Source organism: Lolium rigidum, chromosome 6 (assembly GCF_022539505.1).
Source record: "Lolium rigidum isolate FL_2022 chromosome 6, APGP_CSIRO_Lrig_0.1, whole genome shotgun sequence".
NCBI classification, from domain to species: domain Eukaryota; kingdom Viridiplantae; phylum Streptophyta; class Magnoliopsida; order Poales; family Poaceae; genus Lolium; species Lolium rigidum.
The window spans coordinates 105,689,054-105,705,713 of record NC_061513.1 but is presented as its reverse complement, the minus strand read 5'-3'; the positions used below and the strand labels follow the sequence as shown (position 1 = coordinate 105,705,713).

At 44.0% G+C, this 16,660-nt stretch overlaps 1 protein-coding gene and 1 long non-coding RNA gene across 3 annotated transcripts; one reads left to right on the top strand and one right to left on the bottom strand.

The window, feature by feature from the left end:
- Positions 1 to 273: 273 nt before the first annotated feature.
- Positions 274 to 2,841, top strand: LOC124665331 (phenylalanine ammonia-lyase-like). Its single transcript, XM_047202746.1, has one exon. It carries the CDS (start codon positions 423 to 425, stop codon positions 2,556 to 2,558), a length of 2,136 nt encoding a protein of 711 aa, XP_047058702.1. The 5' UTR covers positions 274 to 422; the 3' UTR covers positions 2,559 to 2,841.
- Positions 2,842 to 13,785: 10,944 nt separating this feature from the next.
- On the bottom strand, positions 13,786 to 14,914 carry LOC124667699. 2 transcript variants are annotated; one of them, XR_006991373.1, is made up of 4 exons: positions 14,717 to 14,914; positions 14,225 to 14,294; positions 14,027 to 14,140; positions 13,786 to 13,898 (listed from the first exon to the last, which is right to left on the bottom strand). It is a non-coding gene; the product is annotated as an uncharacterized LOC124667699 (long non-coding RNA). The 2 variants fall into 2 exon arrangements; XR_006991372.1 differs by lacking the exon at positions 14,717 to 14,914 and having other exon boundaries at positions 14,225 to 14,524.
- Positions 14,915 to 16,660: the final 1,746 nt, after the last annotated feature.

Here is a 16,660-nt window from a genome sequence, read left to right as displayed (position 1 = left end):
AAATAGAACACGACCTAGTCATCAGCGCTCCGCCTCTCCTTCCTCGCGCACCAACCCCCTGCCACGAAGATGCCAATGCGCACCTCTACGTAACCACCATCCAGTCCGTACGCAGTCATGGCTCATGGCCATCGGACCTTTGCACCCACCAATTCAGTGGTCAACCTCGCCTTCCAGGTCCACACCAACCCACACCGGCACCTACCATGCTCAGCTGCGCTTCCTATTTAATCCCTGATTTGCCTCCATTCCGCTCCAAGAAGAGCCACACCTTCCTCTCCAACTCGAGCTCCTCTTCAGCACAAGTCCGTCCTCAAGACAACGATCGATCCATCGACATTTTCACAAGCAATCCAGATACGCATACACACCTACCAGTGTCTAGCTAGCTTACTTGCTTTAGCAGTTCTTTGCAAGTCTCCATGGAGTTTGAGAACATTGCCGCCAACGGCGATGGCCTGTGCGCGGCGCAGCCGGCGCGGAACGACCCTCTGAACTGGGGAAAAGCTGCTGAGGAGCTGTCGGGGAGCCATCTTGATGCCGTGAAGCGGATGGTGGAGGAGTACCGCCGGCCGGTGGTGACCATGGAGGGCGCCAGCCTGACTATCGCCATGGTCGCCGCGGTGGCTGCCAGCGCCGACACCAGGGTGGAGCTCAACGAGTCCGCCCGCGGACGCGTCAAGGAGAGCAGCGACTGGGTCATGAACAGCATGGCCAACGGCACCGACAGCTATGGTGTCACCACCGGCTTCGGCGCCACCTCCCACCGGAGGACCAAGGAGGGCGGCGCTCTCCAGAGAGAACTCATCAGGTTTCTTAACGCGGGAGCCTTTGGCACGGGCAGCGATGGCCACGTCCTGCCCGCCGCGACCACAAGGGCGGCCATGCTCGTCCGCGTCAACACACTACTCCAGGGCTACTCTGGCATTCGTTTCGAAATCCTCGAGACAGTCGCCACTCTTCTCAATGCCAACGTGACACCGTGCCTGCCACTCCGGGGCACCATCACGGCATCCGGTGACCTCGTCCCACTATCATACATCGCGGGCCTTGTGACTGGTCGCCCAAACTCCGTTGCGACCGCTCCAGATGGAACCAAGGTTAACGCAGCAGAGGCGTTCAGAATTGCCGGCATCCAGCACGGTTTCTTTGAGCTCCAGCCCAAGGAAGGACTCGCCATGGTCAACGGCACCGCGGTGGGCTCCGGACTGGCGTCCATGGTGCTCTTCGAGGCTAACATTCTTGGCGTCCTTGCCGAGGTTCTATCGGCTGTGTTCTGTGAGGTCATGAATGGCAAGCCCGAGTATACCGACCACCTCACCCACAAGCTGAAGCACCACCCTGGTCAGATCGAGGCTGCAGCTATCATGGAGCATATTCTTGAAGGCAGCTCCTACATGATGCTCGCGAAGAAGCTCGGCGAGCTCGACCCGTTGATGAAGCCAAAGCAAGATAGGTATGCCCTCCGGACATCACCTCAATGGCTTGGCCCTCAGATTGAGGTTATCCGTGCCGCCACCAAGTCGATCGAGCGCGAGATCAACTCTGTCAATGACAACCCACTCATCGACGTCTCTCGAGGCAAGGCTATCCATGGTGGCAACTTCCAGGGCACACCCATCGGTGTGTCCATGGATAACACCAGGCTTGCCATTGCTGCAATCGGCAAGCTCATGTTTGCCCAGTTCTCGGAGCTAGTGAACGAGTTCTACAACAACGGTTTGCCTTCCAATCTCTCTGGTGGGCGCAACCCGAGCTTGGACTATGGCTTCAAAGGTGCTGAGATTGCCATGGCCTCGTACTGCTCGGAGCTCCAGTTTTTGGGCAACCCTGTGACTAACCATGTCCAGAGCGCGGAGCAGCACAACCAAGACGTCAACTCTCTCGGTCTCATCTCTGCCAGGAAGACATCAGAGGCCATCGACATTTTGAAGCTGATGTCCTCGACATTTCTGGTCGCGTTGTGCCAAGCTATCGACCTTCGCCACCTCGAGGAGAATGTCAAGAATGCCGTCAAGAACTGTGTGAAGATGGTGGCTAGGAAGACCCTGAGCACCAATGAAAATGGCCATCTCCACAGCGCACGCTTTTGCGAGAAGGACATGCTCCTGACGATCGACCGCGAGGCGGTGTTCGCCTACGCAGACGACCCTTGCAGCGCTAACTACCCACTGATGCAGAAGATGCGTGCAGTTCTCGTGGAGCATGCCTTGGCCAACGGTGAGGCCGAGCGGGATGCGCAAACGTCAGTGTTCGCTAAGCTTGCCGCATTCGAGCAGGAGCTCCGTGTGGTGCTTCCAAGGGAGGTCGAGTCAGCCCGGTCCGCCGTGGAGAATGGCACCGCCACGCAACAGAACCGCATCACCGAATGCCGGTCATACCCGCTCTATCGGTTCGTGCGCAAGGAGCTCGGGACCGAGTACTTGACCGGAGAGAAAACAAGGTCTCCTGGTGAAGAGGTGGACAAGGTATTTGTTGCCATGAACCAGGGAAAACACATCGACGCGCTGCTTGAGTGCCTCAAGGAGTGGAACGGTGAGCCCCTGCCACTCTGCTGAAGAATGCTACTCTGCTGAAGAATGAATCATGGAACTGAAGAATAGAGTGCTCCAGAATTCAGAAGGCTCCACATGTGTTTAGTTAATAAGTATAATACTGTTTTTTCATTATAGTATGTTCTGATGTTGATGTCTGCGACGTACTTCTAGACCTGCCTTACGAGTTGCAAACAATTGCAATTGCATGACTTGGTAGTGCTAGGGTAAATGTTGTGTTGGCGGTGCCAGTTGTATCTGCATAGTTATAATTCCATCAACTCTGAATCTTCCAATTTACTTCTAATCCATGCTTACCAATTCGTCTCCACCATGGGGGAGAAGTTTAGAATTCATAGAGGAACAATTCAAATTACCAAAACATATTCTTACACCAAACTAATGTGAAATATAATGAAACTCCCAAAAAAACAGTATAATTGTTCAAAATATTTTTAGTATTGCCTCAACGAACAACCAAATAAATATATGTCGCAACGTCTATTGCATAGGTCATAGACAACTTTGCAACATAACATCATTCTTGCGATGGTTTATGAAAAGGAAAATCACAATATTACAAGTGAAAGCTCCCTAGGGAGAAACATCAGTTTAATTTGACAAGCCGTTGCAATGCTGGAAACGATATTTACAATGGAGAGACATCTAATGTGGAAATCATCAGGGTTACATAAATTTTCGGCATTCATCATCCATATATCATGCGCTAAGTATTCTCACAAGATGCAAGACGGTTTGCCTAACCTATCACCATTCGTTCGGCATCCTTATCATCTTCTAACCTACTTGTTGCAATTAAACAATAAAAACTTGGGACATCAAAGCAACATGGCCAAAGAAAATGTCTTGTAAGTTTTGTAAGGACAAGTATGCAATGACATATAAGCAGAAAAAATAATATTTTTAAAAGGATGCAAATCGTCTTGGAAAACCAGGCATTATTTCTTTAGAGATATAGAACTGAAGCAAAAAAAAATACTTGTGTGACTTGTAAAGGCTACCTCACAGGATTTGTAAAGTACTAAATTTCGTGGCAATTGGATGTACTAGTGTGAGCTGTTCTCGAATGCACACAGGCAGCACAGGCAAATTTGTTTTCTAAAATTCAGCCACAAGGCAAAACGTTGCAGCGTGACGGCTTGGCAAGATCCTCGACAGCACTAATCCAATTGCGTGGAGCAACAATCAGTACTAGTACCTCTTAATACTGATGGACAAATGCAGTAGACGAAGCAACTGTGGAAATGGATCGATGACAGAGGTGAGTTTGATGACAGCAACAGTAACACAACTGCAGTACGTAGGGGCCAAGCATTACACATCTCACCGTAGGAAGGATGAGCCACTCTCCCCCAAATTCAACAGCGACTGATGACAGCGGTGACGGGCGACGGCTGCGACACAACACCGCTCCTCTGGTACAAACTTGCCCAAGAATGATGCCCGAGAATCGGGCTGCTCTAATACCATGAAGAAATTCAGGGAAACTATACTTGATTAACTCAATATTTTTTCACATACAGTTTCACTGTTTCAGGTACAGGGTGAGGGGGTAAGGAGTTCTGGGGCTTCTCTCTATTTGCTGATTCTTCTGAACACTTTTACATATATGACCTATGAGAGTACATAACTACAACCTACTTCAACACTATATTTTCTTAACAAAAATCTCAAAATAAATCACGATTTTTTTTTTCATGTTCAGGTTAATTTATGCCAACAACTGAATGTTTTTTAGTTACTAGCTTTCATATTTATGTCCTTGATTGGCATGTGCAGCGGTTAGCTTAAAAAAACTAGATATTCAGTTAGTTGAATAGCAAGTAAAACATCTAACTGTATTAATTTTGAAAAACTAGCATGGATTCAAATCGCATCCGAATTAATCTAAATCAGCCACCTATTTATGGAGGTGTCACACAGTTGGAGAATACGACCAAAGACTTTATTACCCAACATGGGTGGCTGCATAGCCGTAGGATAGAAGCCAATGAAGCTGTCGACTAGTTGGTTTTTTCCTTTATTCTTTATGTACTCATTTTTGTTTGGATACTGGATTCATAAACGGTTGCGTTCATCTTAGCTATACAGAGGCTGGATGTAATGCTTGATACTTCGAGTAATAAAGCGCTCTTTATTGAAAAATTATAAACCGTTGATACTCATGCTACGAAAGATTGCAAGGTTCAGCACTACTATCTCCAGGGGCGGAGCTAGCTATATGGCAAGGTTTGGCGGCCGCCATATCTAAATTTTTGCACTAATACTAGGTATATATGTGCAGATATGAGATATCATTCAGGTTTGTCTTGTGTTGACTGCTTAACATCGACGGGAGCTGCTGTTTGAGTCTTTGAGACCAGGGAATTGAACCGGTAAGTGATTGGCCGTATTGGGCCTGGTGAGCAGTTGGGCCATTTAGGTAAAATATATGGGCAGGGATTTTGGGCTGTGCTCATTGGAATCTAGAATCGGAAACTGATCGTCACACGAAACACCATCCTGCCGCCGACTCAGAAACCGATCGGCACTCACGGTCGTGTCGAGGAGAGCCGGCATGGCGGCAGGGCGCAAGCGCGCAGCAGCCAGCAGGAAACAATATCGCGGCCGCCGGCCGATGAGACGAGTCCTCGATTCGGGAACGACAACGCCGCTCCGACGACTAGCCGATATGGCGTCGAAGAAGAACACCCAGTACTAATGCAAGGTATTTGAGAACTAAATTTTCGCTTCAAATTCTGAAACTTATCTCGTTGTTGACTGAAATAATCTTCAGTACTACAAGGTCTGCTACATTGCTCTGAATGATTAATTGTTTGGTTTCCGCCACACCTTAAATTTTTTTCTGCCTCCGCCACTGACTATCTCGTATGTGATAATACGGCACATCCTACTTCTAGATGTCCTACTCTCCGACTTCCAAGACCGTCTGCGTTTGTTGCGGCTCAAGGGTTTGAGGAGTCTCTTTTTCTAGAACTTCCAGACAGTGTGTATAAACCGCATCTTGTGCCTGCTTGTTCTCCTATGGCGCTCGTTAAGTTGGAGGGTCCTATGGTTGCGGCTTCGGTCATTGAGAGGCAGATGGCTCGTCACATGGAGATGGGGCTGATCGGCACATGAATGCAGTGGGTCAAACTGAGGACGTTCTAGTGCTGGCTGAGGCTGCCAATCATGTGTACGTGTCTCCGGCCAGGTTGCTTCAGGTTGGCTCGTCCCCTAGAGTTGTTGGGCAGGCGATGGACTCCAGCACTGCTTCTACATCGATACCAGCTGCCGGCCCAACATGCATGGGGGTCATGGACGTGGGACGGGAGATGTGTGCTGCCACCGTTGGGGAGTCTTGATCGACATTATCTCCCCCGGATGGTGGCCATCCGTCGCCGCCTGCACAGCTGACATGCTCCAAAGCCGGTGGCTGTTGGCATTGCCGTCTCGTCCACGGCGACCGCGACCGCGTCTCCTGCTACCATGACGCCATGCTCGTCGGCGGCATCCGGGAAGTCTTCAAGTGCGCCTTCTGTTGCGGCCTCTCCACCCCCATCGCCCATGTCGGTGGCTCCTCCGCGACAACAGCCACCGGCCTTCCATAGGCGTAGCTCACGCAATGCTATGGAAGCAGATGGGGCGAAGGCGACGGATGAGGACACCATGACGAAGGCTATGCGTCGTATGGCGGCGATAAATCTCGACCCATGTGGTATGAATTCAAGTTCTAAATCTTTTTTACCTTTTTCGGATAATGTGATATCGTCTAAACTTGCTAGTGTAGGAGTCAGTTTAGGATCTAATAAAAATGATATTTCCATTTCGGCTAAAGCTTTGAGACATATGTAATTTGACAGATTAAGAGTCAATCCTAAAGTTTCAGCTAAGTCGGAATCTTCTACACATGATGAGGAAGAGCTGAGTGCCACATTAGATGGTCAGCTTCTTACTCATCTTGTCGGAGCGGTAGTGGAGGTAGATTTGGATGAGATGATGCTAAGTTCTGTTTATGATCTTAAAGCATCTAGTGGGAAATCCAAAGCTAACTCTGCTTCAAAAAAATCTAAATTTTCTTCTAAGGTTAAATCCACAAAATCTACAATGGTTGTACAGCGAATGGTATGTTTTCGAATAGCAGAGGTCTTAAAGACATGGCTAAACATTTACATGTCGCTGATTGTATAGCGGATCATTGTTTAGATTTTGTGGGTATTTCCGAGACCGGGAAACGAGATTTCTCTAGGAGTCTTTTAAACCGCATCTCTGGTGGGGTTGACTTCTCATGGTTCTCTCGTCCTCCTCGTGATCGCTCGGGTGGCATTTTACTGTGCGTCAGGATTTCTACTATGAAAGTGTTGGCTTGTTTGGAAGGAGATTTTCATATTAAACTCCACATCCGTAATAAAGCCGACAATTTCACATAGAGTCTAGTCGTGGTGTATGGTGCCGCCCAAGATGTGTTCAAGGTTGCCTTTCTACGGGAATTGGTTAACCTGGCGAAAGATAATCCCTATCCTATAATCATAGGGGGGATTTTAATTTGCTAAGGTTTTCTCACGAGAAGAGTAGGGGCCGTTTCGATAGCCATTGGCTTTTCTTATTCAATGATGTCATTGACAGTCTGGATTTGAGAGAGGTTGAAATGGTTGGTCGACAGTTCACTTGGGCGAATAATCTTCCCGAGCCTACTTATGAGAAACTTGATCGCGTACTGATGGATCCTGATTGGGAATTAAAATTTCCTATGGTCACTGTACGTACTCTTACCATACTATTAACGACCGGAACGCCTAGAACACAAAGTAAACGCCAATTCAAATTTGAACTGGGCTGGTTACATCGTGATGGTTTTTCGGATATGGTTAAGCGTGTATGGGAGAAACCTGTTGCTGGCGTTAGCCCCATACAAAGGTGGAATAATAAAATCCGCGCACTGCGAAAACACCTTGGTGGTTGGGCAAGACATGTAGCATGGATTTTAAAGTCTGAAAAGCTGCGCTTGTCAACCCTGATTGATGACCTGAAAGCTCTCGCTGAGACACGGTTGTTATCAACGCAACAAATTGAACTTAATTAAGAGTCAATATAATGCGCAAATGACTTCCATGTTGAGAGAAAAGGAGCTGAAATGGTATCAACGATCAAAGGTACAATTTATCCTAGAAGGAGACTCGAACACAAGATACTTCCATTCTGTCGCTAATGGCAGACATAGGAAGAAACTTATTCATTCTCTTGTTCAGGATGAGAGTACGATTGTTGGGCATGAGCAACTTAAGTCTTACATTACTAATTATTATAAGGATGTTTTTGGGGAACCAGAAGAAGGAACTTTCACTTTGGAAGAATCCAGGACTCAGGATATTCCCCAAGTATCCGCGGAGGAAAATGCCTTTCTTACGGCTCAATATTCAGAGGAGGAGGTGAGAAAGGCGGTTTTTCTAATGGAGCATAATAAAGCACCAGGGCCGGATGGTTTTCCAGCAGAATTTTATCAAAATTTCTGGGACACAATCAAGCCGGACCTTTTAGCTTTGTTTTTTGCATTGCACGAAGATCAACTTGAACTGTTTCGTCTTAATTTCGGTGAGATAATCTTATTGCCAAAGGTTATGGAAGCAGAACGGATTCAACAGTACCGTCCTATCTGCCTACTTAACGTGAGCTTTAAGATATTTACAAAAACCGCAACTTTAAGACTTAACTCGGTTGCTGATCATGTTGTGGGACCGTCTCAGACGGCCTTCATGCAAGGAAGAAACATCCTCGACGGGGTAGTAACTTTGCATGAAACAGTGCATGAGCTTCACCGGAAAAAGTTGAATGGTGTTATTTTAAAACTTTGAAAAGGCTTATGATAAAGTCAAATGGTCTTTCCTTCAACATACACTCAGGATGAAAGGTTTTTCTGAGGAGTGGCGTGCTTTAGTTCATAATTTCATTTTCGGTGGAAGTGTTGCCATTAAAGTCAATGATGATGTGGGCAATTATTTTCAGACGAAAAAGAGATTACGGCAAGGTGATCCATTATCTCCTATGTTATTCAACATAGTAGCGAATATGCTTGCTATTATTATTGAGCGCGCAAAAGTGGATGGTCATATTGAGGGGGTAGTACCACATCTTGTTGCTGGTGGACTTTCTATCGTTCAATACGCTGATGATACAATTCTATTCATGGAACATGATCTTGAAAAGGCAAAAAATCTTAAGCTGATCCTATCAGCTTTTGAGAAGCTTTCAGGTCTTAAAATTAACTTCCATAAAAGTGAATTGTTTTGTTTCGGCGACGCCCACGATGAGGCCTCCTTGTATGATGAACTTTTTGGCTGCGGGATTGGTCAGTTTCCTATCAGTTACTTGGGTATCCCGATTCATTATCGGCGACTCACTTTAGCTGAATGGAAACATATCGAGGAAAGACTTCAGAAGCGCTTATCGAGTTGGAAAGGAAAGTTACTATCTCTAGGTGGTCGTTTGGTTCTCATTAACTCGGTACTAAGTAATATGGTAGTGTATATGATTTCCTTCTTCCAGTTGCCTAAAGGAGTCTTGCGTCGATTGGATTACTTTCGATCTAGATTCCTTTGGCAAGGAGATAGCGAGAAAAAGAAATATCGACCGACTAAATGGAATGTAGTTTGCCGTCCAAAAGACCAGGGAGGACTTGGGATTCATGATCTTGAGATCAAGAATCGAGCCCTTCTTGAAAAATGGTTATTTAAGCTTCTTTCAGAAGAAGGTATATGGCAAACAGTTCTCAAAAGAAAGTATGTAGGCTCGAAGGCTTTGTCCCAGGTCATCTGGAAACCTGGAGACTCACATTTTTTGGCTGGTCTTATGGCAACGAAGAAATTCTTCTTTCCATATACATCTTTCGCTATCAAGGATGGATCTCAGATACGTTTCTGGGAAGATAAGTGGTTAGGCAATACCACTCTTCGGGAACAGTATCCAGCTTTATATAGTATTGTACGCCACAAGTCTGATACCATTGCAACGGTGATGCAAAATTCACCATTGGAGATGTCATTCAGACGTGACCTTATAGGGCCCAGGCTTGCATCCTGGAATACGTTGCTTCAACGACTCGAGAGGGTCCAGTTGACGCATGGATTTGATGAGGTTCGCTGGAATCTAAAAGAGAGTGGTAAATTCTCTGTTGATTCTATGTATAAAGCGCTGATTTTACGCCAGTTGTAAATAATAATAAAATCTGGTCTTTGAAGATTCCATTAAAAATGAAGGTCTTTACGTGGTATCTTCGTAGAGGGGTTATTCTTACTAAGGACAATCTTGTGAAACGTAGTTGGCAAGGTAGTAAAAAGTGTGTTTTTTGTCTTCACGATGAGACTATCAATCACCTTTTTTTCCAATGTCAATTGACGAGATCTATATGATCAATAACTCAAATAGGTTCTACCATGTACCCACCTCGGAGCGTTGCGCATCTTTTTGGCAGCTGGCTCAATGGGGTGGAGCGTAGGTTCAAAACTTTTATTCGGGTGGGGGCAATTGCCATTATTTGGTCGCTATGGCTATGTAGAAATAACAAGATTTTCCATGATATTAACTCTTCTTGTTTACCACCGCTTTGCTTCGTTCGTGGTCTTTTCTACAACGAGTAGACAGTCGCGATCTCTTTATGGAGGTATCTACACGATTGGAGGATGTGGCGAAGGATATTTTTTCTCAATATGGTTGGCGGCGTAATCTACGGATAGAGCCTCCCGCGCCGTAGGAGTGTGTCCTTATTTTATTTTATTCAGTTCTTGTAACAGACTGGTACTTGGTGTGTGTGTGCGGCTTCATGTTATGCAGAGGCCGGGTGTAATACTTTTCTAAAGTAATGAAAACGTCCTTTATCGAAAAAATGTAAAAGGCTGCCTATGTAGAGATTGAAGAGACAGGCATTACCATGTTATCACTCCGTAAATGCCTTTCCATGACCTTGACTCGACAGAAATCACATGCATTTTTTCACCTCAAGAAAACTACATGCATTTGCACCGTAATCCAAACAAAAGTCGCCAACAATCCTTTTCCATAGGCTGAACCTCAAGCGGTGAATATTCCTATATATGCACGCATCCGATGTAAACTTCACCTTCAGTCAGCCTCTCTCGTATGGGTGGTCAGTGTGTACCGGATGACCGACCAGACACAAGAGCAGAGGATTTCCTTGCTCCTTCCGCTTTCGTGCTTTCGTTCCTCTTCGTGGTGGAACTGTCGAAGTCGAACGCTGAAGATACAGCCAAAGACCGAAGCGTGCGCGCGTAATTTGGACCGACTGAATACTGATTACTGACGAGAAAGCTAGATGCTGCAGTTTCACCCTTGGTTGCTACTTCGGTGCACATCCACAACTTAAACTCTTTTGCAGGTACCGCGTAATCTCTCGATAACGATGTAAAGCTTCTAAGAAGTTATCCCAAAATATCTGCTCATCACAGTCAGGTCCGTCAAGTCAAGTGTCTTTAAGAACGAAAGTTCACACGCCGGAGTGGCTGGACCGGCCGGAAGTTTTGCATCAGAATGTCTTCAACATTCAGACTGGAATATGCCTCGTCGTTTACACATTTGCAGATGGAATAGCACAGACGACCAAGACGCGAATAAAAGCGGGCTCTCAACTTTCCATGTCTTGAAATGAAGTTTCCACTATGGTACTATAAGACTATAAGTGGTGCCAGGACTCCTGACTGACTGAGAGACTTACACATTTTAAACAGAACTGTTTGTGGAACACGCGATGCTCTTCGGGTATAGAAATTCTATCATACTAGTGGCTGGGGCGCCCCTTGGGGCGCCTCCTCACCGGACTTTTGCAGTCCAATTTAGATAAATTCTTAACTTATTGTGCAGTTATTCTTTTGAATGAACGTTAACATCAATTATAGATTGGGGCAGCGAACGTTCAAAGGCAATTTGTTTTCAGACTACACTGACGAATACTATCAAAGCAATGTTTTGAACCTTTAGCAGAACAATGAACATGTCAGACAGCTCTCTCGTATATAGAAACAACAAAACTTTTCATGAATTTGGATACAAAACTTTGCAAGAAAAAATCAGTACTAATCTTGAGTTTAACTGGAAGAGCCATCTTCATTTCTGACGGTAACTTGTAAAACAATTTCATACTGCCGCAACCATAAATCCTAAGCAGAGCTTGATACTTGGAGAGCTAGTTGACATGAAAATATTAGTTAAATAAGGTAACGCTCATACATGAAAGATACATCGAACATCGAATTATTTCATAAGTAGCAAGGAAATAAAAAAAAGATAGAATACATGATGATGCTCTTTGCATACACAAGGCATATTTGTTCCCAATTCCAAGGTAAATCAACTAAAAATCTAAGAACTAAAATAAAACAACTCCCACATTGTCTTGTGAAGATGGAACCAAGAATGAACTATACGATGCAGTTTACTGAAAATCATTACCTGAGTAGAACAAACAGGCTTCTAGCCTAGCAAGCAGATTGGAAACCCCAAAAAGAGAAGATCCTCTGAACTTAAATTCAGGCTAGCAATAAAGGATCTGCATATCTATCAGAAAACAAAAGAACACAGGTAACACCAGAGATATATTAACTGAAGCTATGAAGGAAATTCAATTTAAGGTAGTGTGAAACAACCATTTGTCAGGACAAAGGAAACTTACGCAAAACTGGCAAGCTACTCAACAATGAACACCACAACAGATAATAAACAAGAACAGTTCTAGCATGTAAAATGCTTTGATAAATAAAGGAAAGCTATGCCCAAAAAGAACCAGGTTCGGATGCCGATGATCACTAAGCAGCTGTATGCCGACAAGCAAACAAAAAACTTCTTCTTTCAATATGCTCATGCTGCACTGAAACGAAAAAAGGGACTTCAAAGATAGCTAATCTCAATGCTGAAATTTATCGAGGGGGGCATCACAAGGGTAGCAAACACAAAAGTAGTGTTTAGGTTGCTGGTGTGGCAAAAGAAATCTGACCGCTCTAGAAGCAACTAAGCAAAAAAAAACATGACCAACTGAGAATGTAAAATCTGACGGTTTCCACTCGGTTGCCCGAAATATTAACTCTGAAGTATGGCAATAAAAACTTCGTCACATAACTGTGGCTGAGTGTACTTCCTTGCATATCTTATGTATGAAATCAGCATGGGCATGTCCAACATCATATGTGGTGCTCCACTACCTTCATATCATCATGAATATACAACTAATACGAAATTGGCTCATCTAGGAATCGGTTATATATATACTTTATTATATTCTTGCACTGTCACCACTTTCTTCAAACAAAGCAGTTTGGTTAAAGTTTCAGGTACAAAATCTGAGAGGGTATTTTACTTTTCAATTATCAAAACGCAATGAAGCAATATGCTGAGCCAAGCATCTATCTGTTCGCTCATCTGCCTTGCCCAACATAAGATAAATCAGGCCATGCCTGCATAATAGAAAATGTGACCGCAATTAGAATACTTATACTTATAATTGTTGCCCACTTTACACACATGAAGGCATGCACTTACCTTGACATCAGTATTAGGGAAGGTGGATATTGTCAATCACAGAAAGCCCATTGTAACGTGATTCAGATGGATTTGCACGTGCCAAGACAGATGTTCTAGCATTTAAAGATATACAATTATTCCAGCCTTTTGCAATGGATAGTCTACTGCTCCATCATCCATATATTCAGTAAAGATGTTTGAGTAATCATATTATTGGATTCAAATTTGGAGGGGAACAATTCAATGAGATCAGATCTTATGTAGCATGTTATCAGACATCTTGTCGAACCCATCGACAAAACAAACAACTTTGTCACTCAGAACAAGCGCTCCGCTCTCAAGACCTAATATTTACCATGCTGGTTACAAAAGATGTATGTTACAAGACATTTTACTGTGAAGATGAAGGGAATTACTGTAAACTTACAGTTTCACCAGTTTCAGAATCCTTCACAACATAAGTAGCGAGGCCAACTGAACTACCTCTTCTGCTTGTGTAAATACCACGAGGATACAGCCTATGCATGTACTGGAGATTAGAGAAGCTGGGATTTACTCGTTCCTAGATCACCAACAAGAAAAACGTTGATGTCACCTCTGAAGTTAGATCTAGAAGGAAACCTCAAAGCATTGCCACCAAAAATCTATAAGTAGTAAATGATGTTAATCTATTAGCTTATCAGATGATCCTGTGAGGGGAAAGATAAATATATTGCTTGAAAATACCTGGCAAGGCAGGCCCCTCTTAACACCGTCCAATTCCCATATGTTCATAATCAATAATCTTGCTAATCTATCATAGATATTAGGCAACTTTGAAAGTTCTTTTAACATCTCAATCTGCAATCAAAAGAACAGGGTACTAATAAGATTTCCATAAAGTCCCATCCAAGGGATACAAGGAGATTGAGTCCCAGGAACAAGAGGAGAAGTTAATAAGCAATATGTTATATAATTAGTATGATTACCTTTAATTATTGGCTATACAAAGCGGATGAGGATTGATACTTCAATTCAACAATGAACTGTTTAGTTTCCCATACCGGCATCATGACTGGTCATATTTATAAGTTCCACTACAGCTGAAATACAGAAATAAAATCTATATGAAATCAATATACATCAAAAACAGGAAAGTATAATTGAAGAGGAATCACACGATATACCTCAGATTTTGCTTCTTTGGTGTCTACAAGCAGTATAACATCACCAAGGTGCATGTCACTCCACACTAAGCTGATGGTCATTTAATTATAGGATTAGCACTTGCCACATCAGTAAGTAATACAATGAATTGCTCAGATAAGAACAAAATAGAAGATGCCCATAATTCTGAACAAAATGTAGGATTCATCAAAAAAAAATCAGAGAATTCAAGAAGTCCAAACAGGTACTTATGATTTTCGGATAGAATTTTTTCTAGCACATCATGCATATTTTAAGCAGTACGATTACTCGTGTTGTTAATTTAGTTGGATGCAACTACATGACAATACGACATGGCTTGCTGCTCCATGCCCAAGGAGACCCAGATCCCCCATGGTTTGCTGCTCCTCCAAAAAAAAGTTGCTTCTTCAGGGGAGAAAGGGTAGAATAGAAAAAGGGAGATAGAGAGATGCAGGGGAAGAGAGAGGAAAGGGGCACGGCCGGCCGGCTACCTGTAGTCGAGCTGACGATGCAACTACGTAAGGACTGGTGCCGTTGGCTCGACCCTGGATGAGGTTGTTTGCGGCAAATCTAGACGGAGGAGATGCTGGGCGACGAGCAACCCCGACAGGCTTCAATCTAAGCAAGATTACCCCAACGCGGAACTCACCGGCTCCCACGCGGTGCAGCAGCGCGCCGACCGAGTTGGGACCATGGACCACCGATGCGAGGGAGGGGGCGGCGGCGGCGGCGGCAGAGAAGAGACGGAGGGGCAGGAGCGAGAGGGCGCGGGGTTGTGGGAGCGAGAGGGCGCGGGGTGTGGCGGCTAGGGCTTCCGTCGGGGCCGGATGCTATCACACACTGTGACAATCGACGGTCCAGAGCGAGGCGGGACTCGTTCCCTGATCGAACGGTTCGGAATAGTTATCTGCTCGCCCACCCAGCGCTCGACATATGGCTCGTCTCATGGCTATCGTGGAGCGCTGTAAGATGGTGCAAAGGGGGTTGCACTTACTTGTACTAGATTTAGATGTGCGCCTTGGCGCACGACCCCGTGGTACTCGTGTCACTGGAAATTTTGTGCAAAGATGATAAAATCCATTGTATATGATTAAGATTAGTGACGATGTCCTGAATGTTAATGAGGATGTAATTGTACATGTAACAACATTCTGAAATTAGGTCATCTAACACAATCGTGAGAATATGTTTGATGGAGGGCATATGAGTTCCTACTTCCTACTTCCTAGGTACATAGCTGATGGAGTTCATAGGTACATTGTGGTCTTTTATTGGCTGCTGACACAGATCATTGGTGGGTCAAAATATTAACCATGAAATTAAACTTTCCAAAAAATGTAGCAAATATGCAAAAACGGTTAGAAACTAATCAATAAGCTTAGCTCAGAAAACCCTTTTTGCACTTGAACGGTTTACCAGCCATATACTATTTAGAACAAAAGACTGAAACACCTTATAAAGCAACTCAATGAAAGGCAGTCAACATTCCATCTTAAGCTATGCACTTAATTATAATCGAAGAAAACATCAAACGCAACTATCAACTCCCTTTTAGTTACAGCAACTAAAACCTTAGGTAGTTTGCAAAAAAACAAATGTAAGAAGAATAGACTCAAACTAACCAATCTACGTAACAGAGGAAGGAGACAACCCAAAATATAACTGAGTATTTATCATCTTGTTGCACATATTGATGAAGGATGCCAGTCATTCAATCCATGCTCTTATCATCTGAACCGGAGACCATGGCACTACATATCACAAAGAACAATGAAACAAACTGTGTTAATGTAAAATCTTCACATAATTATTAGATTGTAATATGGAAACTACAACACCCACAATATATATTTCTAAATAAACCACTTGGCTACAAAACAAAAGCTCACAAACAAAGGTGCGGGGCCATGCTTTAATGCATACTGGAGATACAAACCGAGATACAGACCTTGCTACTTGACAATTAGGAACATATTTTCTAAGAAATAGTTTTACGGCAGGTAAATGAAACTATGATGCTGGAATTTGACACTCATTCGATAACACATATCTCAGGCCCATACATATTTTCCTGTTATGTATAAAGGGGCCTAGAAAGGAGTTAATTATTCCATCCTAAATAAATATAATAACAAATCTTCAAGTCAGCGTACTGCTGTGTACCACTACAGACAACACACCGGGAAAATGAAAACCATTATCGCAGCAATATTTCTTATGTACCATGAAACAGTGAATGACAATTATGCTATCAAACCAGAGCTAACTGGGCATAGATGGAGCAGATTGTAGCAAACAAAGTAGTATGGCCTAGAACCAGCAAAATAAGGACGGTTTATCAGAAGTATAGGCAACAACAATTCTCCATTTTTTGGCGAATAAAGCTAGTTAGAACCATAAGAACTGCACAGTACATATGCACTGCAAGCCTAGAG